Raw genomic sequence first — 26,797 nt, forward strand, 5'->3', positions numbered from 1 at the left:
TCCCACATTGTAGACAGACGCTTTATCATCTGAGCCCCCAGGGAAGTCGGAATAGGGTAATAGGAGTAGGTAATTACTAGCCCAGGAGGTCTAGAGTCCAGGATGTAGGGAAAGTGTCTTGGGAAGTCTGTGAAAGTGAAAGCTCACTCTTTGCCACTGCATGGACTATACAGTCCATGGAATTCTCTAGGCCAGAATACTGGAGTGGGTAGCCTTTCCCTTCTTCCAGGGGATCTTCCTCACCCAGGAATCGAACCAGGGTCTCCTGCATTGTAGGAGGATTCTTTACCAACTGTAGGGAAGTCTGTAGGGCTTTGTCATGGAGACTGTGAAGAGGTTCTCTGCTCAATTCCTTGTGGTTGTGGGACTGAGGCAGTCAGCTCCTAGAAGCCAGCTCTCTCTATAGGCCACTCACACTATGAATGTCCTCTTCTTTAAGCCAGCAGGAGATTGTTTCTGCTGCTTTGAATCTCTTTTTCCAGTGAGGGCCCTGTTCCTTTATTAAGGGTTTTTTTCTGATTAAGTAGGCTCAGAATAATCTGCCTTTTAATTAACTCAAAGTCAACTGATCTGGGACCTTAATTATATCCACAAAATCTCTTCACCAAGTTTGTGTCTGACCTGCCCTCATCACTGCCAAATCTGGTACCAACCAAGTCTTTTTTCCAGATACCCTTCTTGCACACAGGCCAGGCACCCAGGTCCCATCCCTTCTCTCCTTAAATGTCTCAGAATACTGCTGCTTTGGGGCTTCCCTCGTGAGTACCAGTGGCTTAAGAATCCACCTTGCAATGCAAGGGACATTGGTTCAATCCCAAGAAGATCCCACATGCCTCGGAGCAACTAAGCCCAACTACCGAAGCCCAAGCACCTAAAGCCCGTGCCCTGCAGCCAGGGAGCCCACCACAATGAGGAGCCCACATACCTCAACGAAGAGTAGCCCCCACTCACTGCAACTAGAGAAAGCCTGTGTGCAGCAACAAAGGCTCAGCAGAACTATAATAAATAAATAAAATTTATTTACTTGTATTTATTTATAAAAATAAATAAATTTTTAAAAAAGTATAGCGTGCATCAGTTTGCCTTACCAAAAAAAAAAAAAAAAAGAATAGTTCTGCCTTGTCAGGCCCACGTTATATCCTATGGGATCGGGTTCAGCATTCACAGCGTCGGTGACCAGCACTCTCATGCCTCCCAGTCTTATTTCCTAATCATCCCTTAGAGCAGAGGCTCCGGATCCATTTGCCTGCCTATTACTCTTCCACCTCACCCCATCACCCCATTCCAGCTTGCACATCTTTATTTCTCCTGACTGCACTGCCTGGATGGAATACCTTTTTCATGTCTCTCCACTGATTCTGCTCTTTTCCATTGCTAATATTTTCACTTAGTAAAATTTTTTTTTTTTTCAAGAGACTTCTGAGTGCTCTGGGGATTCAGAGGTGCAAGTCATCTTCCAGGTCCTCAAGAAGTTTGCAGACTGAAGGAACAGATGAGCAAGCAATAACAAATCACCATGGTAAGTGCTGAGCTACAAGCAGATGTCAGCCTAGGGCACAGTGGGATAACAGAAGTGGAGTGCAGAACTCAACGTGGGGGTCAGGAAAGGCTTTCTGGAGGAGGTGGCTCTTGAGCCATGTCTTGAAAGTTGGCTAGATGTGAGATGGGTGAAGAGAGGAGTTGGCTGGGCTTCATCTAGAGAGGAGCATGGGCTGACCTAGGTCTGTGAGCAAGGGGCATCTTGAGAAAGGCAGAATGCAGATACAAGGACAGCTTTGGCAGGAGCTGAGATTGGAGAGGATTTCCCAGCATCACAGAAGTCATTGGAGGTGTTTGGATTTTCTTGACGGTGAGGGGGAGTTAAAAGGCTGGAAGTAGGAGAGTGATCTGTGTTGTAATAAGGATATTTAAAAAATTAAATAATTTATTTATATTTGGCTGCTCTGGATCTTTGTTGTTGCCCACAGGCTTTCTCTAGTTGCAACAAGTGGGAACTATTCTCTAGTTTCAGTACACAGGCATATCACTGCAGTGGCTTCTCTTGTTGTGGGGGACGGGCTCTAGGGCACATGGGCTTCAGAAGTTGTGGCTCACTGGCTTAGTGGTGTCTTCCCCAACCAGGGATCAAACCATGTCCCCAGCATTGGCAGGCGGATTCTTAACCACTGGACCACGAGGGAAGTACATAATAAGGATATTAAACAGCAGACTTGTGGTTAGAGAGCTTACTGCCTGCAGTGGGGAGAGGTCAGTTTGTAGATAAGAATGGTTAAGCTGAGATGGCAACAGACCAGGTTCCAAGTTCTACCTCCCCCAGGAAGCCTTCCTAGGGAACCCTTCCCAGAATAATGACTGTGTCTGGTAGCAACAGCAGTTGTACTAGAAGCAATAGCAATTTAAATAATGACACATCCATCCTTGTAAATGATAGCCCTGTGAAGTAGGCAGTAGAGTTATTATTATTTCTATTTTGCAGATGAGGAAAACAAGGAAACTTATCCATAGCATAGAAACAGCAGTGATGGACCATGAACCCAGATTGTTAGAATCCCAATGACATGTTATTGCCATTACAGCAAACTGCCTCTTGGCTTGTTTTGCATTTAAAGCCTTTTCTTAGTATCCAATCTGTTTAATAAATATATACATTGTGTCTGCTGACTTGTACACAGTTCTTGGCTCTGTGGCTGCAATCAATCAGTGTGAGTTAATGAAGAATATGGTGGTTCTTGAAGGATCCTATGATATAGCTTCTCCAACCTTAATTCATGAAATGATGGAACATTCATTCTGTCTTCACACCTTCTCCCAATACCTAGTACAGTGCAAGGTGAAAAACAGACATTAGTAAATTTGTGTGGAATTTAAATGGGTGATGAGGAATATCAACCACTTAAAAGAGAAATCAGGACTGTAGTGATTCTGGGAGGGAGGAGGGTCTGGGAGCCAGACTGGGTCTATGGGGATGGGTTAGTGGGACCGAGAGCCACCCACCAATGGTCCCCCAGCCTGAGCAGACTTGGCAGCCAAGTTGAGTCTAAGTAGCACTTTTCCATTAAGTGCTCTGTGGGGAGGTGTAATGTGTCTCTATTTAAAATTAATTTTTCAGAATTGGAAGCCCCATTCTGAAAGGCAGTGCTCCCTTGGTGGCTTCTGGCAGGATTGGAAAGCCATAACTTTGGAGAGAAACACAATAAACCAGAAATTTCCTCCCAGGTGAGTGAGAAACTGCTTCTCTCCTTTTGAAGAGAGCATTTTCCAGAACTTTACTCATCAAGTAGCTAGTTTTCAAGTCATTTCTTCTCTGTGTAAGTGAACTACATTCCAGTCAACTGTCTGTTCTCCTCTCTGATAGATGGGACCGAGGCATAGGCAATCCACACATACAGGGGAACACAAAAGTAATTTCTCTTTGGCTTGAGGCTGTGTTTCTGTATTTACATGTGAATGGAGTGGCAGCTGATGCTTTGAAAATGTGCAGTGCTTGCTGCCAATGGAGAAGCACCACTATAATAGCGGTCCCACAAATGTTTGTCTAGGTGCTAGAGTTACAAAGATTTGTTCATTTAGTCATCCAATATTTATTGAGTACCTACTATGTGCTAAGTATTGTACTAGCATTGGAGAAACAACAGTGATTAAAACAAAAGTGAAAGAAAGTGAAAATTGCTTAGTCGTGTCCAACTCTTTGTGACCCCATGGACTATACAGCCCATGGAATTCTCTAGGCCAGAATACTGGAGTGGGCACCCTTTCCCTTCTCCAGGGGATCTTCCCAACCCAGGAATCTAACTGGGGTCTCCTGCATTGCAGGTGGATTCTTTACCAACTGAGCTATCAGGGAAGCAAACCAGCTAACTAGCCAATCAACCCCCAACCCCGGCCCCCTCACAAAGCCTCTGCATTTATCTTGGGGTAAATAGACAATATTACAAATAAGTTATAGATAGGGACTTCCCTGGTAGTCTAGTGGTTGAAAATCTGCCTTCCAACGCGGGGGACGTGGTTTGATCCCAGGCTGGTGAACTAATATCCCACAGGCTGTGTTGCGCCCTGTGTGTGCTTGGTTGTGTCCAATTCTTGGCGGCCCCACGGACTGTAGCCCACCAGTCTCTTCTGTCTATGGGATTTTTCAGGTGACAATAGTGGAGCGGGTTGCCATTTCCTTCTCTAGGGGATGTTCCAAACCCTGGGATTGAACCCACATGCCATGAGGCAACTAAGCAACAGCTAGAGAGAAGCCCAGAAGATCCCGAGTGCTGCAACTAAGACTGGGCACAGCCCAAAATAAATAAGCAAATAAACATCATATTTAACAAAATAAATTACAGACAAATAATTAAATGTAACTAAGAACTGATGCTTTTGAACTGTGGTGTTGGAGAAGACCCTTGAGAGTCCCTTGGACTGCAAGGAGATCCAACCAGTCCATTCTGAAGGAGATCAGCCCTGGGATTTCTTTGAAAGGACTAAGCTAAAGCTGAAACTCCAGTAGTTTAGCCACCTCATGCGAAGAGTTGACTCATTGGAAAAGACTGTGATGCTGGGAGGGATTGGGGGCAGGAGAAGAAGGAGATGACAGAGGATGACCGACTCGATGGACATGAGTCTGAGTGAACTCCGGGAGATGGTGATGGACAGAGAGGCCTGGTGTGCTGCGATTCATGGGGTCACAAAGAGTCGGACATGACTGAGCGACTGAACCGAACTGAACTGAAGGAGATAAATGGGCTTCCCGGGTGGTGCTAGTGGTAAAGAACCCCCTGCCAGTGCAGGAGATGCAGATTCAATCCCAGGGTCTGGATGATCCCCTGGAGGAGGGCATGGCAACCCACTCCAGTATTCTTGCCTGGAGAATCCCATGGACAGAGGAGATTGGCAGTCTACAGCCCATAGGGTTGCAAAGAGTCAGACATGACTGAAGTGACTTAGCATGCATGCAAGGAGATAAAGTAAAAAGAGGGAATAGAAAATGTTAGGGGAGGTTGCCCTGGCAAAGATGCATAGAAAAGATGACACATAATGAAGAACTATAGGAGGTAAGGGAGTTAGATGTGCAGAAATCTGGGGAGAACATTCTAGGGAGGGCATAGCAAGTGCTAAGGCCATAAGGTGGGCACATGTCTAATGTGTCTGAGAGAGTGTAGAGAGAAGAGTATCACTTGAGCCCAGAGGGTGAGGAGACCCATCAAGGAACAGAAAGGAAAAGGTCAGAAAGCCCTCAACGATCATTGCAAAGACTCCCAAGTGTTAAAATTGATATGATATTGATATTTCACATTGATATGATGTGTTGTGCTGCCAATGGAAGGTAGTGAGCAGAGGAATGATGACGATTCTGCCTGACATATTTTCACAGGAGCATTTTGGCAGCTACGGGGAAATAGGCAGAAGCAGGCAGGCCAGGTGGCAGGCGGGGTGCGGCTCAACAATCACGGAAGAGTGACTTGGACCAAGGTGAGAGCTGGTGAGTGGGTGAGAGTAGTCTAGATTTCCTTTGACGGTAGAATGGACGTGATTCATTGACAGATTACAAGTGAGGTGTGGGAGAAGCAGCAGCGTCAAGGATGACTCTCAGGATCTGGTGGCTGCAAGGAGGAGGCACTGTCATTTCCTGAGACAGGGGAGAAGGCAGAAGGGGTAGGTCTCCACCGGGGAGCTGGAAGGGCACGAGGGACGATCAGGAGCTTGGTTTTAAACAGGCTAAGTTTGAGGTGTGTTTCAGACACCCAAGTAGAGCTAGCCAGTAAATAGTTGGCTAATGGAATCTAGAATTCAGGAGAGAATATTCTGAGCAGAAGATATAAATTTGGGAGTCATTAGCATATAGATGGTATTTAAAGTCATGAGACCGGATGAGATCACCTAAAATGTGAGTGAGTGAGTGTAGATAAGAGAAGAGATCCAAAGATAGAACCAGAGGACACTCCAATGTTTAGAGGTCAAGGAGAGAAAAGGGAACGAGCAGAGGAGACTTGGAAGGAGAGTGGAGAGAAACACAAGGCAGGGAGGTGTGCTGGAAGTAAGGGAAGACCGAATTTCTAGCGGGAATGAGTGGTCAGCTGTGTCAAAGGCTGCTGGTAGATCAAGCTAACAGTGAAAATAAGGAAGTCCTAGGTGACCTTGATTTCAGTCTTTTTTGGTGGAGTCAGGAGGGCTGAGGCCTGGCTGAAGTAGGTTCCAGAAAGAAGGTGAAGAGAGACCTATAAGAAACAGTGAGTCCAGACAACTGTTTGAGAAGTTTCACTGTAAAGAAAAGGAAGAATTCAGTGGTATGTGGAAGGGGAAGTAGGGTCAAGCTTTTTCCTTCAGACTGGGGAAATAAAGACGGATATGGTAGAGTCTGTCCTCAAGTTGCTTTAATTCTAAAAGGGGAGATAGACATATCAGCAGAAGTCAGCAGGTACAGATGCTCAGCTGGTTCCATAGCAATACTCTCTAGAAAAATCTAAAAGCTCTAACCTAATGTAGAGGGGAAAATTACTTTAAAAAGAAGTTCTACATCCGGACCTGCATGATAAGTGATCTTTATCGAGGGAAGAAAGAAAATGATATTTTAGATAAAAAAAAAAGGAAGAAAGAATATAAGTCAAACCATGGAAACCTGAATTGGCTGTGGGGATCACAAAGAGATCCGCATTTCTGTCCTAGAAGTGAACTGCCTGGGTGTGACTCCCAGACTCTGCAAGATATGTGACCTTGGGCAAATTACTAAGCCATTCTATGAATCTGTTTCCTTACCCATAAAGTGCGGCTGCAGTGGTATTTGCCTCAGGGGGTTGTCAGGAGGATGAAACAACAGTATATGTGAAATGTTTGTTAAGTGCCTGGTACATCATGTGAATCTGTGTGTGTGCTCAGTCTTGTCTGACTCTTTGCAGTCCCAGGCTCCTCTGTCCATGGGATTTCCCGACCTAGGGGTCAAACCTGCATCCCCTGTGTCTCCTGCACTGCAGGCAGATTCTTTACCACTGAGCCATGGAAGAAGCACTTGGTTTGTAGCAGATGCTCCATAAATACTAGCTCTTCCAATACGGGTGCAGACAACGATAACTGAGATTGAAGCGACAGAAGACTGAAGACATCCCTAGCCAGACGTGGAGGGACTTGCATGTCATACTAAAGGTTTTGACTATATTCTGGGGATGGCTGCCATTGAAGGCTTTTAGGCTGAGGAACAACACAATCTGATGAGTGTTTTAAGAGGTTCACTGGGGCTCCGGAAGACGGTTGTAAGGGGAATAGCAAAACCCTGGAGGCAGGATTCCCACGACCAGATGGTGTATCCTGGCTCCACGCTCATCCGTGTGTGAGCCAGTTCTTTCCTTGAGCCTCATTTTGTTCATCTGGGAAGCAAACTCTACAAAATGCAAGCAAAGGGCTGCTTTGAGGAGTAAATAAATCATAGAATGAAAGTATCTAACCCTGGTTCATGAAACATAGTAGATACACAGCAAAAATTTGTTTTGATTTTGCTATGAGATGTATTACGTGTGAGGAACAAAAGCTCGTCAGTGTCCTCGTCCTTATGGCCCTGTCCCACCAGGCCTAGTCTCTTTTGCTTCTGGAAACAAAGCATCTTTCTCACACTCTCCTGTCCTACTCTTCCCACCTCTGTAGCTCTCTGCTTCCCTTCTGCTCAATGATCAGACCCTGATGGCCCTAAAGTGCCTGCCAAGTCCAAGGCCAAGGCCATGTCTTCAGGGCTGGAAGGTGGGTAAGGAGAACCTCCGAGGTACAGCTTTTCCTTTACCTGTTTCAGAGGACTGTTCTTCTTCCACTGACCCTCGATGCCTGTAGCACATTTTGTCATCATTTCCCAGCATCCATGTCTCATCTCCCCCAGTAGCTGGCATGTTTCCAGGAGGCCCAGAAGGTACTGGTAGAGATGTCTGAGGTCCCACCTCTCCCAGCACAGCCCCTCACTCAGGGTAGGGACTTAGTGTGGGATGAACTGAGTAAAGAGTTGACTGATGCTCCTCTGCAGCCTGCCAGGCTGTGAGTAAGTGTGAGCTGGTTGGATTATGAAAGATGGGAAATCATGTCTTCAGTTTTAGAGTGGAGGTAAAACTCGAGGCGGCCCTGGACTTACTCAGGCAGGGTGGACAGGGCTATGACCTGTGGGCCCAGAGTGATTGCCTTGATAAGCTAAACAAAGGCGGCTCGTTAGCCTCATGATCCCCATGAAAGTTGAAGAAGGTGCGGAGCCCTGGTAGTCAATGGCCCTCCTTCCAGCAATGGGTTCGGGTCTCTACCAGTCAGCCTGAAACATTCAGAGAAAACAAGCTGATTTACAGGATCTTTTCTTCCTGTTCGCTTGGCAGCCACTTGGGCTGCTGTGAAAGCCACAGGAGCAGATACTTCTCCAGCCTCTGGGAAGGCAGAGGAAGCCCGCACCATACCTGACGCTCCTCCCCTTCTTCCCAGGCCACTGGGAACCCATTCACTCTTCAGTATTCAGCTTCTACTAGGATGTTACTGATGCTGAAGCTGATACGCCAATACTTTGGCCACCTGATGCAAAGAGCTGACTCACTGGAAAAGATCCTGATGCTGGGAAAGGTTGAGGGCAGGAGGAGAAGCGGGTGGCAGAGAATGAGATGGTTGGATGGCATCACTGACTCGATAGACATGAATTTGAGCAAACTCCGGGAGATGATGAAGGACAGGGAAGCCCGGCGTGCTGCAGTCCATGGGGTCGCAAAGTCGCACACAATTTATCGAGTGAACAGCAGGATATTACTACTACTTCTACTGATAATGGAAGCTACAATAACATTAGCCAACCAAGCTTCTGAGCGCTCACCATGTGGCAGGCACAGTGCTAAGTGTATAACATGGATGATCTCACTCAATCCTCCAAAAACTAGTAGTTATCACTATTTTTGGTTACACTGTGCAGCATATGGGATCTAATTCCCTGACCAGGGGTTGAACCTGGGCCCCCTGCAGTGAAAGTGTGGAGTCTTCACCACTGAACCAGCCGTGGTGTCCCCAGTAGTTATTATTAATATCCCCATTTTTACAGTTGAAGAAATTAAAAGATAAAAAAGTTCAGGAACTTGCCCATGGCTGCACAGCTAATTAAGTTCATAGAGTCAGAATTTGCACTTAGGGTAAGCCTTAGGGCTGTTCACAAACATTTCTGTCTCTCAATCTGTCCCCGTCTCTTTCTTTTTCTCCAGATTGTCTCTGTCACACTCGAGCATGACTACATGACTTCTCTGGCCAGTGAAATGGGAGGAGAAGTGACCCTCCTGGTCAGCAGCTCTAGGGGCCAGGGTGTGCTGTGCTCCATTCTCTTCTTCCTCGGCCACAGCGTCCCGGGGGTGGCAGCGTCCCCGGGGGTGCTGTCCCACCAGCCTGAGTCCTGGCAGGAGGGTGGGGTGGGGCGGTGGAGTAGAGCCCTCAGCTGAGCCGCAGTAAGTCTTCGGATTGACACTGAGACTGCAGGGCTGTTTGTTATCACAGCAACACTGTGCAGCCCATCTTGACTGAGTTGGAGCCAGGCCTCTGTAAACAGTGAACACTCTTAGACCCCACGCTCAGGAGTCGTCCCCAGTTTCTCCAGCTGAGACAGCTATCTCTCCAATGAAATCAAGTAGCCCTCTAGCGTGACTTTGATCACATCGTGTGTCCAGTCTTGTCTCCACCATTAGATTGAGCTTGCAGGGCACACTTCTACATTTTTGGTTTCCTGGCACAGAGCCTGGGACATGGTGGGTGTTAAGGACATTCTCGCTGGGCGAATGTTTGTAGGAAAAGAACCCTGGGCACTGCAGTTCTCCTGAAACTCCAGGTAGCCAAGAAGTCTAGCCTACCTCTGACCCCACATTCCTGTGAGGTAACACCGGAAGATGTCCTCATCTCTGGGGACTCTGCCAGGTGGCCTGGCACCTGGGGATCTACCCAGCTGGCTAGCAGAATTTGTCCCATCCTATCCAGACTGAAGCAGTAAATCAGTACGTGTGAGGAATTTACCCCACAGAGTGATCCCGAAATGGCATGAATGAGTAATTTACAAAGCCCATTAAAGCGGCACAGAATTACTTATTTATGAGAACTTTTTGACAGATCTGCGGCTTAATCATTTATCCCTCTGAACATTTAGCCAGGGTCATTGGTAAATAATTCACTTATTACACACTCTGGAGTGGTTTATGGTACTATGACTTATGATCTCACGCGAGTACACAGATGGGGAAGCTGGGATGCGAAAGCTGGGGAAGCGAAGGGCAGCTGAGGGTCCTCCCCCCACATTCATGCTGGACCTTCTGGATCCAAGAGGAAGGCCTGCAGTTTCTCTAGCTGAGATAACTATCCCTCTAGCATGGGTTCGGTCACATCATATGTTCATTGTTGTCCCCATCATTAGACTGAATTTGCAGGGCCGCGTTTTTGATTTCCTGGCACAGACGCTGGGACATAGAGGGCTTGAAATTTGCTCTAAGTCACACTGATGTTACATGCAAAAGGATGTGAGTCCCTGGTCTAATCTTTGGGGAGACAGAGAGGGAGGAAATACATGTGTAGAGACTGGTCTAAAAATGTTAGGTCTTAGCTCCAGGCAGAGAGCGGAGCTCTCCAGGGCCTCATGAGGGAAATGTAAATGCCCACTTGACATTCAAGACCCTCCAAGAACTGTTCCCAAAGAAATCACTCATTTCTCCTCTTGTCTCAGCACTAGCTGCTGGGGCTCCTGGACAAGGCAAGTTTTGTGCTTCCCCTATGCATTTGCTCACAGCATCCCTCCTGCCTGCATTGTCCTTCTATTCTCTTCTCTAATGGCTACTTCTCGTTCAGTTTTCAGCTCAAAGCCACCTCCTGAGTGAAACCTTCCCAGACTACCTGAGCCATGCTTACCACCTCCGTGAAGTTTTCAAAAACCTACAAAGTGCCAGGCATACATTGAGTACCTTGCATGTGACACTGATTGGCCTATTTCCCTGGCTATGCTGGGTGTCCCCACAGGGCCAGGACTACTCAGCATTAACTGGACAGGGCCCCCTCTCTAGCTGGCCCAGACCCTGCCGCTTCTTCCCGACCCTGGGGGAGTTAAACAATGTGGGCTGTTGTTGATGATGATAATAACGAGGATGATAATACAAATACTGTGATGTTGATTTCCTAGCATTCCCGCTCTGCTCCCCTTCTCTCTCTCACACCTCCCACAGTCCCTGACAACAGTGGAAGCACGCGGCCAATCTTTAAGATTCTTCGTTTCCAGCTGGCGCCGTAAGTGGAGATCGAAGTGCCTGTTGGGCTGGAGAAGTGTGTTTGGATGGAGTCACTGGAAAGGAAGCAAGTGGAGAAAGATCCAAGTGCAAGTGTCATGCTGTACACTTTTTTGGTTTGGTTTTTTTGGCTATCCTGCCTGGCATGCAGGATCTTAGTTCCCCTCCCAGAAATGGGACCCAGGCCCCCCTGCAGTGGAAATGTGGAGTCTTAACCACTGGGACGCTGCAGAACTCCCCATGCTATACACTTTTATTGAAGATCTTTCCCAAGTCACACCTATCCCACCTATCCCCTTCCAGCAATACCCCACAGGTTCCAAATAGGTTTCCCATGGTCCTGACCTTGAGGGGGTTAGCTGTCTTCCCAGGTTGAGGCCGCCTGAATGAGGTCTGCTCCCTTTACATCAATACTATCTTGCCCAGATAGATAACAAAGACTTCAGCAAGACACTTTCCCCTAGTCATCGATCTCCAGTGGGAAGAGAAAGGAAAGAATTTACTCTGCCTAATACCTCTTGGGTACCAGGAAGTCCTTCCTAAAGTCTTGTCTTAGGCAGTCTTGCTATGAAGCTCAAGAATGAAGTGTATAATATTAAACAGCTCATCTTTCAGGGAGGGAAACCTGGGCCTGCCTGAGATGAGTTAAAAGGATACCATCATTCCTGAACACAGAGTTCTCCTTCCTTCCTGAAACCTCTCTGGGCTTAGGGAATTATAAATTGGTCTCTAGTCACTCCCGCATTGTAGGCAGACACTTTACCGTCTGAGCTACCAGGGAAACCAGTCACTGACTAGAGTGGACAGAATCATATAGTTTGTCTTCTATTTATTTTTATGGATTCCCATAACACTCATGTCCAATAGGTATTGTTGTTATTAATAGCTTCTGTTAGGGACCGAATTGTGTTCTCCCCAGATCTATATGTTGGAACCCTAACTCCCATTGTGACTGTATTTGGAGATAGGGCCTATAAGCAGGAAAGTAAGATTAAATGAAGTCTTAAGGATGGGGTCCTAATCTGGTAAGACAAGAGACATAAGAGAGTTTTCCTCTCTCCTTCACCAGCGACTCCCCACACCTGCCCCCATCCCAGAGGACACGTGAGGACAAAGCAAAAAGCCAGGAAAGGAGGTCTCGTGAGAAACCAGCTCTGAGGCATCTCAGTCTTCGATTTCCCGCCTTCAGGACTGTGAGAAAATAAATGTCTGCTGTTTAAGACACCCAGTCCGTGTTCTGTTGTTATGGCCAGCCTGAGGGAACTGCAGCAGCTTCCTTTTACAGGCTGAGAGAAGTGAAATGACTTGCTGAAAATCACCCAAAGCCTAGGTGACAGTGAAGTCTTGAAATTAGGATCGGGTCCAGTGGATGTACTGGATCCTGCTGAATCCATCCCAGGAGTGAAACTCCAGAGCTGAGGCTCTGTGTCTAGCAGTCTCCCTACGGACCCTCCAGTCACAGCGTATTCCTCTCTGCTCCCTGCTCCAAACCCATCCCATGCTTCCTGTTGTTCCTCCTGTCTTCCAGTTCCGGACCCTTTGGTGTCCACGTAGAAGGCTCGCATCAGATTCTGTGGTGCAATGTTGCCATCTGCTGGCCAGAGCCAGCAGTCACTCCAGCCGCCAGGGCAGTAGTTTTCTCTTTTGTTTTTGTTGTAGGAGAGCACTTAACATGAGATCTGCTGTCTTAAAAAAAAAAATTCAAGTGCACAATACAATATTGCTAACTCTAGGTATTATGTTCTAGATATCTAGAACTTATCTTGCGTAACTGAAGCATTCTTTACTACTCTGTATCTCTCTTGCCCCATGATCCCACCCAGCTCTCTCTCCTAATTCCAATCCCTCTAATTTTCTCCTGAAGGCAAGTAACTAAAATGATAGGAGCCTGTTCAAAAAAGGAAAAAAAAAAAAAAAAGGCAGACACAGAAAACTGTCCTCTTGGGTCTGAGGAGAAAACTGACTGCAAAAGGAAAAAGACAGCTAATTCCCAAAGGTGAGGTCCCCACAGTGTCCAGAAGCCCCCCAAGTCCAGGCTGGGAAGCTGGGGGGAGTCTTGGTGCTGTGCGTGTGGTGCCCCTTGACAGGAGCACTGAAGACCTCACATGTGTCCAGAGGAAGTGTGTGTGTGGGGGGGGTGCGGGGGTGGGGGGGCGGCGAGCTTCTGAAAAGGTTACAGGAAGAGGCTGCTGCTGCTGCTGCAAAGTCGCTTCAGTCGTGTCCGACTCTGTGTGACCCCATAGATGGCAGCCCACCAGGCTCCCCCGTCCCTGGCTATCAGGAACTGAACACCATCCTTTTCTTCCACGGAATGAGAGCATCCTGTTTGCTTGTTTCTCTTAGGCAGGCTTTCATAACAACCTATAGGGTGAGTAATCCCACACTCATTTGACAAACGAGGAAACCAAGGCTCAGAGAGTTTGTAACCCAGAGAACTGTGTGCATGAATGATATCAAACTATTTATCGTAATGTGAGCACTGGGCCTGGGATGTAGTTCCGAGTATCTGACAGCTCTGATCCATCCATCCATGAGTGTGAAGTGTTAACGTCCGTGTTTACGGGGATCGCACAGTTTCTGCTTCACAGAACCCCAGCCTGAGCATCTCTCTGTGTGGTCACCCAGAGTCTACTTTACATGCACAAGAGGGGCGTGCTACAGCTGGTTGCTGCTCTTCTGTGTCCCCCGAGAATCAAGAGGGGTAAGTGTGAGCCTAGAGAAGGGTGCAGAGAGGAGAAATGATCAGGAGAGCCAGAGGAGAAAGGAGAGGGAGGGCGGAGCAGGTATAGAAGGAACACAACCCTGAGGCAAAATACAGAGACTTTGAGTCTGAAGTCACCAAGCAAGCTGGGTCTTTGGGAAAATGTCTTCATCTATGATGTGGAGATAATACCATTGTACCTATCTCACAGGACTGTTTTTGAAAGTTTAGTGAAATAACAGAGTGAAACCTCTAGCTCCCGTATTCCACTCAAGCAGAGTGAACCACAAGCCCCCATGCTCCACGCATAGTCAGGCCCTAGTAAGTGTTTGTTGAATGTGGAGCCACAAGGAGTAGAGGGCTGGCAGTGCCGCGAGTCTCCTGTGACTGTTGACTTAACATGAAGCCACTCATCACCAAGAAGCATGATGTCTGACAAGCAGGGGCTCTGGACCTGTCCCAGCCCATTTCAGGAGCCAAGAGGTGGTCTTGCTCCCTCCAGCTTTGCAGATGTAGGTTTTGCCTCCCCCCTAGACTTATCAGCATTCACAGAAGCTATGGCTTATACACCAGACTGAAGCAGGTCCTAATTAGTAGTTCCAGGAAATCACATGTTTTCCAGTGAAAAGAAAGTGAAAATGAAGTCACTCAGTCGTGTCCGACTCTCTGCGACCCTATGAATTTTAGCCCACCAGGCTCCTCCAACCATGGGATTCTCCAGGCAAGAGTACTGGAGTGGGGTGCCATGTCCTTCTCCAGGGAATCTTCCCGACCCAGGGATTGAACCCAGGTCTCCCACGTTGTAGGCAGACTCTTTACCATCTGAGCCACCAGGAAGTCCTGTTTTACCTCCTCCCACCAGGGAAGTCCAGTGGGAGGAGGTAATTTTGGTAGTTTTGGATTCTAGAGAAGGACAGCTTGTCTTTGTGGATGTGCAACATGACGGAAGAGCCCTCAATGTGGAGTTAGGAAAGTCTAGGATTGGCTACAACCTGTGTTATTCTGGGCATACCTCTTTCTTCCTTAGGGCTTAGCACTTTTGTCTATGAACTGATGGTATGTCTAAGTAGGATGATCAGCTATTCTTGTTTACCTGATGTCGAGTTCCAGGGTGTGGGACTTTCAATGCCCAAACCAAGAAAATCCAAGGCAAATCAAGACAAGTTGGTCATGATGTTTATTAGCCCTGTCTTCTCTAATATTTTATGTCTGAACTGCTGGCTTACTTGATTCTACCTGTTTGCTCTTGTTTCTGTTTCCGAGAAAATGCTCTTGTTTACAGGAAATAGAATACTCAACTAACATTGGCTTTTGACCTGAGGATGCTTATGGTTTACAAACAAGCATTCTGGGCATAGGCAGCTCAGTAGCATCATTAAGGATCTGGGCTCGTTCACTATCTTTAGCATCTTAGCTTTTCATTCGCATGTCTGTCATCCTGATGTCACAGGAGAGCTACCCCAACTTTGAGTATGACACAACTACTCAAGAGAGAAAGGAGGAAAATCAGTGGCACCAACCGTCTCTGTTACTTGAGGAAGCGAAAGATTTTCCAGAAAACTCCTAGCAGATGTCTCCTTAGATTTTGCCAGCCACTTCTAGCTGCGGGAGAAGCTTTCCAACCTCCATAAGTAGAAGGCAGCAAGGAAGAAGTCGTGGAGTATGCCACCCTGATGGACATATGTTCCTTAGTGCTGCTTTTCTTTCTTTAAAAAAATTTTTTTTTGGCCACACCATGAAGCATGTGGGGTGTTATTTCCCTAGCCAGGGATTGAACCCATGCCCCCTACATTGAGAGCATGAAGTCTTAACCACTAGAGCACTGGGAAAGTCCCTAGTGTTGCTTTTCGGAGAGCAGGAATGAGGTATCAATGAGTAACTTGATATATATATGGAGAGAGAGAAAGAGCTCTGAAAAGCAATAGACTTTCCCTTGGAGTTTAGATAGAGGTGGGAATAACATGAACGTTGTGAAGTTCAGAGGTCTGGGGTCAAGGGTGCAAACAGAGGTGTGGGAAGGCCCTGAAATCAGCAATATATTTTGCTGGATTTGCTATCCTCAAAGCTTGGAGGTATATCAAGGGGAGATTCCCCAGTTGGCCAAAGCTGCAGAATCAGGGGCTGTCATCTCTACGAAGCTCAAGGAAACGTGGCAATGGTATCCTCTTCTTTCTTCATCCTCCCCAGAGGCTCTGGACCTTCGGGCACCCAGATCTATTGTGGCACATAGATATTGCTGAGTCATGAAAAGTAATACCTCTGTGCCTCCTCTTAGAGGCTCAACTACTTCCTTACTCAGCCGAAATAGTCTTGTGGGTTCTGCCCATTCCTGAACAACTGTGCCTGTGGGATCCCAGTAAAGTACTGTTTCTATATCATCAGTGCGCTGCTTGTGCTGATGTTCAGCTGTGTCTGACTCTTTGCAACCCCATGGACTATAGCCCGCCAGGCTCCTCTGTCCATGGGATTGTTCAGGCAAGAATACTAGAATGGGTTGCCATTTCCTTCTCCAGGGAATCTTCCCGACCCAGGTATCGAACCTATGTCTCCTGTGTCTCTTGCATTGCAGGCGGATTCCTTACCTGCTGAGCTATCAAGGAAGCCTCTATCATCAGTATAGCTATCATTTATTGAGGGTCCACTCATGCTTGAGTCTTCACTAAGTTCTCGACTTAAGAGGATCTCAGTCTTATTCAGGGAAGGGAATTTGCCACTATCCCTGAATTAAAGAGCTTCCCTGGTGGCTCAGATGGTAAAGAATTTGCCCACAACATGGGAGACCTGGGTTTGATCCCTGGGTCATGAAGATCCTCTGGAGAAGGGCATGGCAACCCACTCCAGTATTCTTGCCTGGAGAATCCCATGGACAGAGGAGCCTGGCGTGCTACCGTCCGTGGGGCTGCAAAGAGTTGGATATGACTGAGTGAGTAACACACACTGAATTAAAGATAGGAACAGCGGTTTGGAGATGCCCCAGGCCATATAATTCCACAGGTCAGCCTGACTCCACTGGCCTTCCCTTTCTTGTTGTAATAATCTGACCTTTAATTGGGTTCCCCAGACCTTGTGAAATGTCCAGCACTCAGTACATGTATGAGTGAAATCGCTAATCTCCTTGACCAGTTCATCTCTCTTTTCTGATTTCTGAAGACCTCAACTTTTTCTTGGAAAAGAGCATATCCTCAGTGTCTTTCAGAATGATGCCTGACCCACACTGACACGTATTTGTGGAATGACTGTTACATAAAGTAGATACTAATTTCCCCAGGCTTCCTGGTATTTGCACTGATAGAGAAAATGGATATGTCAACAAGGATCTTTCATTCTTAGAGATTATTCGATTCAATTCTCTACTTTTACAAGGACAGACTGAGACCAGGAGAGGTGAGACGACATGCCCAAAGTCCCTTCTTGCTTGTGTGAGTGCTAAGTCACTTCAGTCATGTCTGACTCGTTGTGACCCTATGGACTGTTGCCCACCAGGCTCCTCTGTCCATGGGATTCTCCAGGCAAGAATACCTGAGTGGGTTGCCATGCCCTCCTCCAGGGAATCTTCTCAACCGGGGGACTGAACCCACATCTCTTATGTCTCCTGCATTGGCAGGCTGGTTCTTTACCACTAGGGCCACCTGGGAAGCCCCAAAGCTCCCATAGCAATGTTAGAAAGCACCTGGATTAGACTCTATTCCCAAGCAGCAGCAGTAGCCAGATCTAGAAATCCTGTCCTGGTGGGAGACAAGAAGGGGGACCTGGACTTGGACACTTTCAGATCAGATATTAGCATCTGCTACTGGCTCCTGGCTTACTGTGGGGAACTCTGCTTCACTCTGAGATGCTTAATGCAGCTGTGCAGAAATCTAGCTTTGCTTTGGACTAAAAGGTTGGTTTGAATCTCAGTTTTACCAGGAATGAACTTGAAGGTCTTGAGTAAGTTGTTTAATCTAAGTCTCAGTTTCCTGCCCTGGAAGCTGGACATGCTAACAGCTATTTTAAAAAAATTAATTATTTATTTGGCTGTGCCAGGTCTTAGTTCAGTATGCAGGATCTTTAGTTGCTGCATGTGGGATCTAGTTCCCTGACCAGGGATCACACCTGGGCTCCCTGCATTGGGAGCAGAGAGTCTTAGCCACTGGACCACCAGGGAACCCCCAGCTCTCCGTCTTCTGACACGGCCGTCTGCCTATCGCCCTCCCAACTCTCCTAGAATCTTCCACTTGGCTCAAATGTTTTAGAGGGCAGTAGGCTGACCCACTGAAATGCCCTGACATTTTGCTCTCGAAACTGGTGACCCTTTATCACTCCTGGGCAGAAGCTGGCCTGCTAATCTGATGATAATTAACAGAGCCTAGAGATAAACTAGGAGAAGGCAATGGCACCCAACTCCAGTACTCTTGCCTGGAAAATCCCATGGATGGAGGAGCCTGGTAGGCTGCAGTCCATGGGGTCTCGAAGGGTCGGACACGACTGAGCGACTTCACTTTCACTTTTCACTTTCATGCACTGGAAGAGGAAATGGCAACCCACTCCAGTGTTCTTGCCTGGACAATCCCAGGGACAGCGGGGCCTGGTGGGCTGCCATCTGTGGGGTCGCACAGGGTCGGACACGACTGAAGGGACTTAGCAGCAGCAGCAGCAGAGATAAACTGCCAGGAGCCAGGGAAAAGACATTGGCTACTGCCTCCCATGCAGTGCTCTTCTGGTGTGCTGGAGCTGGATTAAGTTGATGGTTAAATAGCCAGGGATTTTGTATCAGTTATGGTTAAACTGTTGGTAGTTTGAAATCAACTGTTGCTGCCGTGTTTACACCATGCATGCTAAGCTGCTTCAGTCTTGTCTGACTCTTGGCGACACTGTAGACTGTAAGGCTCCTCCATGGATTCTGGGATTCTCCAGACAAGAATACTGGAGCCGGCTCCATTTCCTCCTCCAGGGGCTCTTCCTGATCTAGGGATCAAACCCGCATCTCTTATGTCTCCTGCATAGGCAGGCAGGTTCTTTACCTTTAGCCCCACCTGGGAAGCCTGTTTACACCATGGGAATCAGCAAATACTACAAATGAAGAGGTTATTTTCTCCTGTGGCCATTGGGCTACCATTGCATCACCAAACAAACCCTTCTCCTCCTAAAACTCACCAGCTGGCAGAGGGACTACAGGATTCTGGGCTAGACACCTTGGTTACTACACTCACATTTTAGACGATTAATTCTTTAAATTATAGAGGTAATACAAAGTTGTTATGAAGCATCTGAATAGCATGGGACAAGTACAACTGAAAAGTCAAGGCCTCACTCCATTTATCTCTTCTGTTTGCAGAGGTATCCACTTTCATTTTCTTTTGTGTTTCTCTAGAATTCTTTTGTGGTTGTAGAAGAAAAGCTATATATAGAGTTTTATTGAATGGGCTGAACTTGAAACAAGAAACAGCTTCATTTTTCTCTTAGCTCTGCTGCTGCTATCCATCACATTATATAGAAGCTCTCTGACTTGCCCCTGGAGCTGACACAATAGCTTTCTGACCACTTTCAGGCATGAAAAAATAGTCTAGTTTAGCTCAATTTAAAACTTAAGTGTCACATCCAGTTCAAAGCTTCTCCTTTCCCCAATCATTGACTTGACCTGTGGCTTGGAAACCTGCAGTGAAAAAGAGGGCATTCATTCTCCTTCCGTCTCCTCCTCCTCCTAGGGCCAGAGGAAGAGCGATAAAGTTCTTTTCACCCAGTGACTACTCTTTGTAGTCCTTTCTTGGCTGTTATGGTTGCTCTACCTTCTCCACTACGGCAGAAAGTTGCTGGGAGGCCTGTCCCAGGGGCCTCCTCACTGTCCAGTCTCCTGCTGGCTGACTCCTTGTGAGCCTCACTCAGGTCATGCTCCTACAGGTATAAAGCAGAGCCTCTTACTGGTGGACTCCCTTCACCCCAGTGGGCAATCTTCTTGGATGGAATCGCATCAAAGTGGTTCTACTATGGTTACTGTTCACAGCTTCCACTAGGCTCATTGGAAATTCATCAAAACCAGCCTTGACTCATTGAATGGCGAAAGTGCAGCTTGCCAAACCACTGACCCCCTCTCCTCTTCCTTCTGTCATGTCCAGCTCCAGCCAGTGGTTCTTAGGCAGCAGTCATTTGCCCAGAACTCTCACACGACCTAGGTAACTCTCTTACCTTGGTCCTGCTGTGGTGCACCTAGGTAAGCATATGAGAAGCTGCAATTCAGTAGGTTTTCAGTGAGGCAGTGAGCAACCAGCCTCCCTTTCCTGTAGGCACTTCTGATCTTGTGAATTATTCTTCCAGGGTTTCACCTATTGGCTTGTTTGAGAGGAAAAGAAAAGCACCATAAAACTGAACTCATATGAGCAACCTAAACTTCCCTTTACGTTTCTAGTCCTTTCTCTGGCTGGGGTGGGGAGGTGGGGGAGAAGGGGAAGGCGGGTGGTCAGCAGCTGGGTGAAGGTTGAAGGACAAGTTTTGCCATGCTTCCACAAGTTCAGCAAGTTGGGTTTGGCACTTCCCTTTAGAATGTAGTCTTCAGCTTTGGGACTTGAGATGAAATTTGAAAACAGTCCATATAATCTAATTAATCAGAGGGGATTATTCTACGTATATTATTCTACTGTTTGCTTTTCCTGCTAAGCAGTATACAGTATCCTGAGCATATTTTCAGTCATTACATGTAGATCTACTTCTTTTTTCTTTTCATTGCACTTTATTTTTCCTCACACATTTCTCTTCTTTTCTTCTGTCGTGTGTGCAACCATTTCATAAACCAGTATTTTTAGAACTGCCTAGTGTAGCAAGCAATATTTCTTCATTTTTAATAAAGGTTTTGCATTTTTCAACTGTCGTGGAGGGGCTTAAGAAAAGTTGGAGAATTTGAATATGCCTGTATTCCTTAGGGATATTTGATTTTATCCAAAGTAGCACAGATCTTTAGAAATAGTTTAATATGTCATTGTCATGATGTACAATGATATATTTAATCGGTTCTCTGCTGGTGCACATTTAACTGTTTCTAGTTCTTCCCTAATGTAGACAATGTTAAACTGAACTTGTCTGTCTTACAGTCTCATGCACTAACTCATTGGCTTTAAGTAAGACATCATAATCCTTTTCCACAGAACACTTTTTAAGAAGCTACTTTGTAGCTAGAAGGCAGAGAGAAAGGGTAGAATCAGGACATATGGATTCCTGGAAAACGACCCTTAAATGATGTTAATCCTGTTAACTTTCCTTTTCAGCAAGAATTCTGCAAGAATGGGCTCTGTATCCAGGCCAAGGACCACTCACTGATCTGAAGTCCAAATGAGAAAGTGCCATTGAGCACTCAGTGCCTGGCATTCAGCAGGAGCTCACTAAATGTCTGTTTACCCTGGAGCATATGAATTGTGCATGCATGCTAAGTCGCTTTAGTCATGTCTGACTGTTTGCAACCCCATGGACTGTAGCCTACCAGGCTCCTCTGTCCATGGGATTCTCCAGGCAAGAATACTGGAGTGGGTTGCCATTTCCTTCTCCAGGGGATCTTCCTGACCCAGGGATCGAACCTGAGTCTCCTGCAGCTCCTGAATTGCAGGTAGATTCTTTGCCACTGACCCACTGGGGAATCCAGCATATGAACCGTCCCTGTATAATGACAGGCAGCTCAGGAACAGCTGTGCACATAAACACAATTCAGACAGATTGACTTAATTGTACCTTGTAAATCAGGCTTAGTTTCAGCATCATACTGGTCCCTTAGTCAGGTCTTCACAGCTCAGCACCTCTGGATCATGGGTCAGGGTCATGCTGGTCTGGGTCAGCACCACAGCTCAGCATGAGGGTCATGGGACCTCATGAAGAACCATTGGCCCAGAGTGTAAATCCTTAGGGCACAAGGGAGGAGGTGCCCACACAAAATGTGACCAGACTATTACTTTTGGGGGCAAGCCCTAGACTAAGTCACATTTAAAGAAATAGCATTTGGTAGAAAAATGCAATTGAAAGTATCTCAAATGTTTCATCAGAAGACACATGTTCATACAACGTGGTCTTCTTTACACATTCCTCTTAGCTTCAGCACCTCTCCTTCACCAGGCAGTGGGTTTAGAATCAACTCTTTCCTCTCTTTTCCACTCTCCGTATCCCAGAGTTCCCCGAGCACTTCTCTGCCCTTCTAGGCATCTCCCTATTACGGAGTTCTCCCTTCCTGACCACACACACACACACACACACCCCTCCAGACTTGCAGACATTTTTACTACACCCTATTCCCTGGGAAATATAACTCACTCTGCCTGTACAGACAATTGCGGCTTTTCTCCCAGCCATCAGCACCTTTGGGGATCCCAGGGAATACAATTTTCCACTGCTTTACACGATGAAGTGTGCATAGTAAAGGTGCTCCCCCTGGCTGTCTGGACCCTCACATCCTCACCTCATCTTCCTCTGTCTATGTGGCAGACACTCTCGTTCGACCTTTCCTCCAAATCCTGTTGAGAAAGAAGCAGAGACACATCCAGGGAAATATTTCTGAGCATGTTGAAATCAGAGCACAAGTGCTCTGATTTGTGGAGGCTTGGGAACGTGCATTAGTGTCTCTGTCTCAGGATCAACAGCACCCCTGCAGTGCTCATGGCTGGAGCCACCTGGGGAGAGTGTAGCACTGGTTCAAAAGTGGTTCAGTTCAGTTCATTTGCTCAGTCGTGTCCGACTCTTTGCGACCCCATGAATTGCAGCACGCCAGGCCTCCCTGTCTATCACCAACTCCCAGAGTTCACCCAGATTCACGTCCATTCAGTCGGTGATGCCATCCAGCCATCTCATGCTCTGTCATCCCCTTCTCCTCCTGCCCCCAATCCTTCCCAGCATCAGGGTCTTTTCCAATGAGTCAACTCTTCACATGAGGTGACCAAAGCATTGGAGATTCAGCTTTAGCATCAGTCCTTCCAATGAACACCCAGGACTGATCTCCTTTAGGATGGACTGGTTGGACCTCCTTGCAGTCCAAGGGACTCTCAAGAGTCTTCTCCAACACCACAGTTCAAAAGCATCAATTCTTCGGCACTCAGCCTTCTTCACAGTCCAACTCTCACATCCATACATGACCACTGGAAAAACCATAGCCTTGACTAGACGGACCTTTGTTGGCAAAGTAATGTCTCTGCTTTTGAATATGCTACCTAGGTTGGTCATGGGTAGTGGATCCTAAAGGTGTACACTTTGGGGCAGGCTCTCTCTTAAAGGGAGATCTAAGCAGTGTATCTTTGAGGCTGTCACAGGGCTCCTGTCAATATTTTCCAGGAGGGCCAGGAATACTGCCCATCCTAGGAGTGCACGATGTACAAAAGAGCATAGCTCCTGAGGCTGGCAGCAGACTGAGCAGGTCCATTCACAGGAGATCCCAGAAGCTTTTCTTTGGCAGAACTGAGTGGGCAAGCATGAGCAGGTCCTCTCCAGGGACAGTGATATCCAACTTCAGGTGATCTGACGTGTGTGCTTGGGTGGGCTCTCATGGTAGCCCAGAGAAGAGGCAACTTATTATAATTATTATTTTTTTCTAAAATTATGTATTTAGAGCTGGCTGGGGTCTTTGTTGCTGCACGTGGACTTTCTCTATTGCAGCGAGCAGGGGCCACTCTTCCTTGTGGTGCTCAGGCTGCCTCTTGCGGGGGCTTCTCTTGTCGCAAAGCATGGGCTCCAGGGCGTGGGGGCTCAGTAGTTGCGGCACATGCACTTGGTTGCCCTGCAGCATGTGGAGTCTCCCCGTGTCCCCTGCACTGGCAGGTGGATTCCTGACCAGTTCTGACCATGCATATTGGAGGACTGTGGGAAAGTAATTCAGTGACTTCATGACACATAAGAGTTGAGTGGATGATATCTAATGTTTCCATAAATCTCTCAGTTGATTTCATTTCCTTCTACTGAATCCTTATCCAGGATAGAGTTAAAAAAAAAAAAAAAAAAACAACCCAGATGCTGGAAATCCAAGGGGCAACTTATCTTTTGAGCAAATGTTTCATCTCTTCCATCATTAGTTACTGAATAGCAATGAAGCAACCTTTATATTAGTTACAGGTAATGGAGCAAGAATAATTTGCCTACAGTTTAACGAGGCAAAAATAACTAATTAATTATTTTTTACTTGGGGTATTAACTACAGTTAAAGATCTTGATAAGCACAACCAGGATTTGTGAACAGTATATGGATCAGATACTACAGGGAAGTGGAAAGAAGAGAGATGTTTTCTCATACGGGCTTCATTTGCTCCCTCCTTGGAAATGAAGTCAGGAAAGTGGAAGTTGTAGAGTCTTGGAGGGCTCCAGAGGAGAGACTTCCAGGACACAACCTCTGGTCTGGCCCACTGATGCCCATAAGTGTGGAATTTGGGAAGGCAGCATTGTGATGGGCAGATGGAGTTGGGGTGCCAGAGACATTTGGCTCTTTTTTTACTCTATGCTGGATAGGGATTCAGTAGAAGGAAATGAAATCACCTGAGAGATTTATGGAAAACATTAGATATCATCCACCCATCTCTTCTGTGTCATGAAATCACTGAACTACATTCCCACAGTTCTCCAATATGGATGCTCAGAACTGGATCACTCAAAGGCCATGCATCCAATGCTTTTTCAGGGAGTCTACCCCTCTGGTATCCAAAAGTCTCCTTCACCTGCTCTTATCCTGTATGGCCAATGCTGTATCCAGACCATGGCTGTTGGGTAGATGCTTATCTATGTTTGTCAATTTCTCTCCCGTTGTCCCTTGGATTCCTTTTTTATATGATTTAAAAAAAATTGACAAAGGAAAAATATAAAATGAATGACAACAATATCACTTGTCATTCTTCTTGTCCTTAGGACCTCAGCAGGGGCTGGAGTGGCTAGGAAATTCCTCCAATCCTCACCCAGTGGTGACACTTCACCACATCTCTCCTCCCCGTTAGGTTCAGTTCTGGAATTTAGGCCCAGAGGAGATCATCCTCATTGCCACACGCTGGATGTAGCCCCACTGGAGCAGGGGGCTTGAAATAGGCAAGGCTCCCCAGGGAGCCATTCCAGGCTGGATGCGGGTCTCTGTGGCAGCAAGGAAAGCACAGGATTCACTGAGACCGTATGTGAAAACAGGAGAGGAGCTGGTAAGAAAATAGGGCTCAGAGAGAGAATCTCAGAAAACCAACCGTTAGGAAAATCAGAGGCCCTACGTTAATAACAAAGTGATGCAATCTGTGTGGGATTTTTCAACGAAGACTCCATAGTCGGGGAGGAGCAGGAAGGGACAGAAGATGGCCAAGGGGAGCCTCAGCAGGAGGAGCGGACAGGCAACCAGATGCAGGGCTAAAGAACGCTCATTATTCAGTAACCTCAATTCTCCATCTGGCTTAGTTTTAAGATTAATCTGAATGTAGCAGCAGGGGGTGATGTGTCGGGGGCTAGGTCTGGAACCGGCTGAATCTTTATCACAGCTCACAGCAACACCGAAGGGACAGACGCAGCAAGAGCTCGTCTGTGTCAGCAGAGGGCGCTCTTTCCTAACAGACGGGCCTGACTCTGGAAGATCGCCCTGAAGGAGGAAGGCTCAGCCAGAGGAAGAAGCCAATTAGCCATTTCTCTCACCCAGAGGGGGATCCCGGGTCCCTTATTCAGAGCTGGGACAGTGGCCACCTATGTGGTGCAACCGGCGGGACTACCCGATGCGGGAGTAGTCATAGACTTGGGCTTTTGTCTGTTGCTGAAGCATTTATTTTATAAATAGGTATTGAGTGTCATCCATGTGTTAGCTGTGAATACAGAATAGATGGATGAAGAGGTGATATTTTATGGTGAATAAAAGAGTGGGGTCTGAAATACGATGCCTGGGTTAGAGACACAGGTCTGCCACTTCCTGTGTGATCCTGGGTAACGTACTTAATCTCTCTGGGCTGAGTTGTCTTCTCTAAAATGGCAAAGCCGAGAAGAGTGCTGACTCAGGGCTATTCTGGGGGTTAAATAAACTAACACAGATAAATTCTTTGAACACTGCCTGGCACACATAAGCTCCTGTTAAATGCTGGCTATTAGTCTTGTTCTCGTGAGGCTCACACTCTAGTGAGTCTGTCAAAAAATATTTATAGAGCACTCTACCGTATTTCAGGGACTCTGTCAGGTGCTGGGGATGGTGTGGAGAAGACAAATTTGATAGTACCTATACAGAACTTATAATCTAAATGGTTAAAAAAAAAAGACCTCTTATACATAAAACGTTTGAAATAGTTGGAAGGCTTCTAAATGCTAGAAAGAAGTATGGGGTGTTACAGAGCTGCTGCCACCCGTGAGCTTGGGCAGGTCACCTCCTCTCTCTAGCCCTCAGTTTTCTTCATCTAGAAAGGGAAGGGATCAGCTGGATCAAAGGGCCTGGCTGGTGGCAGACTGGCTGCCATCATGGTGATACTGTCCTCAAGTCCACCTGGCAGCTCAAAGCATCCATCGTGGGGAGGCTCCACTGCCTCCTTGCACATACCAGCAGCCGCTGTGGTCTCCCATGATGCTTTTAGGGTGAGCATTGTCCTTCCACCCACATAGATGAGAATCCATGATCAAGCTGATCTCTAAGATTGGTTCTTTTCTTTAAAAAAATAATTTATTATTGGAGTATAGTTGCTTTACAGTATTGTGGGTTGCTACTGTACAGGAAAGGGAATCAGCTATATGTACACACGTGTATCCTCTCTTATCTGAATTTCCTTCCCATTTTAGCACAACACAGAACACTGAGTGGGCCCTGTTCTGTACGTACAGTAGGGTCTCATTAGTTCTCTCTTTTATACATAGCACCGATCGTGTGTATATGTCAATCCCAATCTCCCAATTCACCCCCCACCACCCCGCCCCCTTGGTATCCATGTTTGTT

General features: G+C 46.9%; 1 protein-coding gene across 1 annotated transcript in view; it reads right to left on the reverse strand.

Moving 5' to 3' along the window:
• Positions 1-2,393: 2,393 nt before the first annotated feature.
• LOC531264 (CD5 antigen-like) overlaps positions 2,394-26,797 on the reverse strand; it is a 48,264-nt gene continuing 23,860 nt past the window's right edge. The window contains exon 3 of the mRNA XM_059884957.1: positions 2,394-2,815. Coding sequence (XP_059740940.1) covers positions 2,694-2,815 — 122 coding nt within the window. The 3' untranslated portion in view covers positions 2,394-2,693. The remainder of the gene's footprint in view (positions 2,816-26,797) is intronic.

Source organism: Bos taurus, chromosome 3, assembly GCF_002263795.3.
Source record: "Bos taurus isolate L1 Dominette 01449 registration number 42190680 breed Hereford chromosome 3, ARS-UCD2.0, whole genome shotgun sequence".
Taxonomy (NCBI): domain Eukaryota; kingdom Metazoa; phylum Chordata; class Mammalia; order Artiodactyla; family Bovidae; genus Bos; species Bos taurus.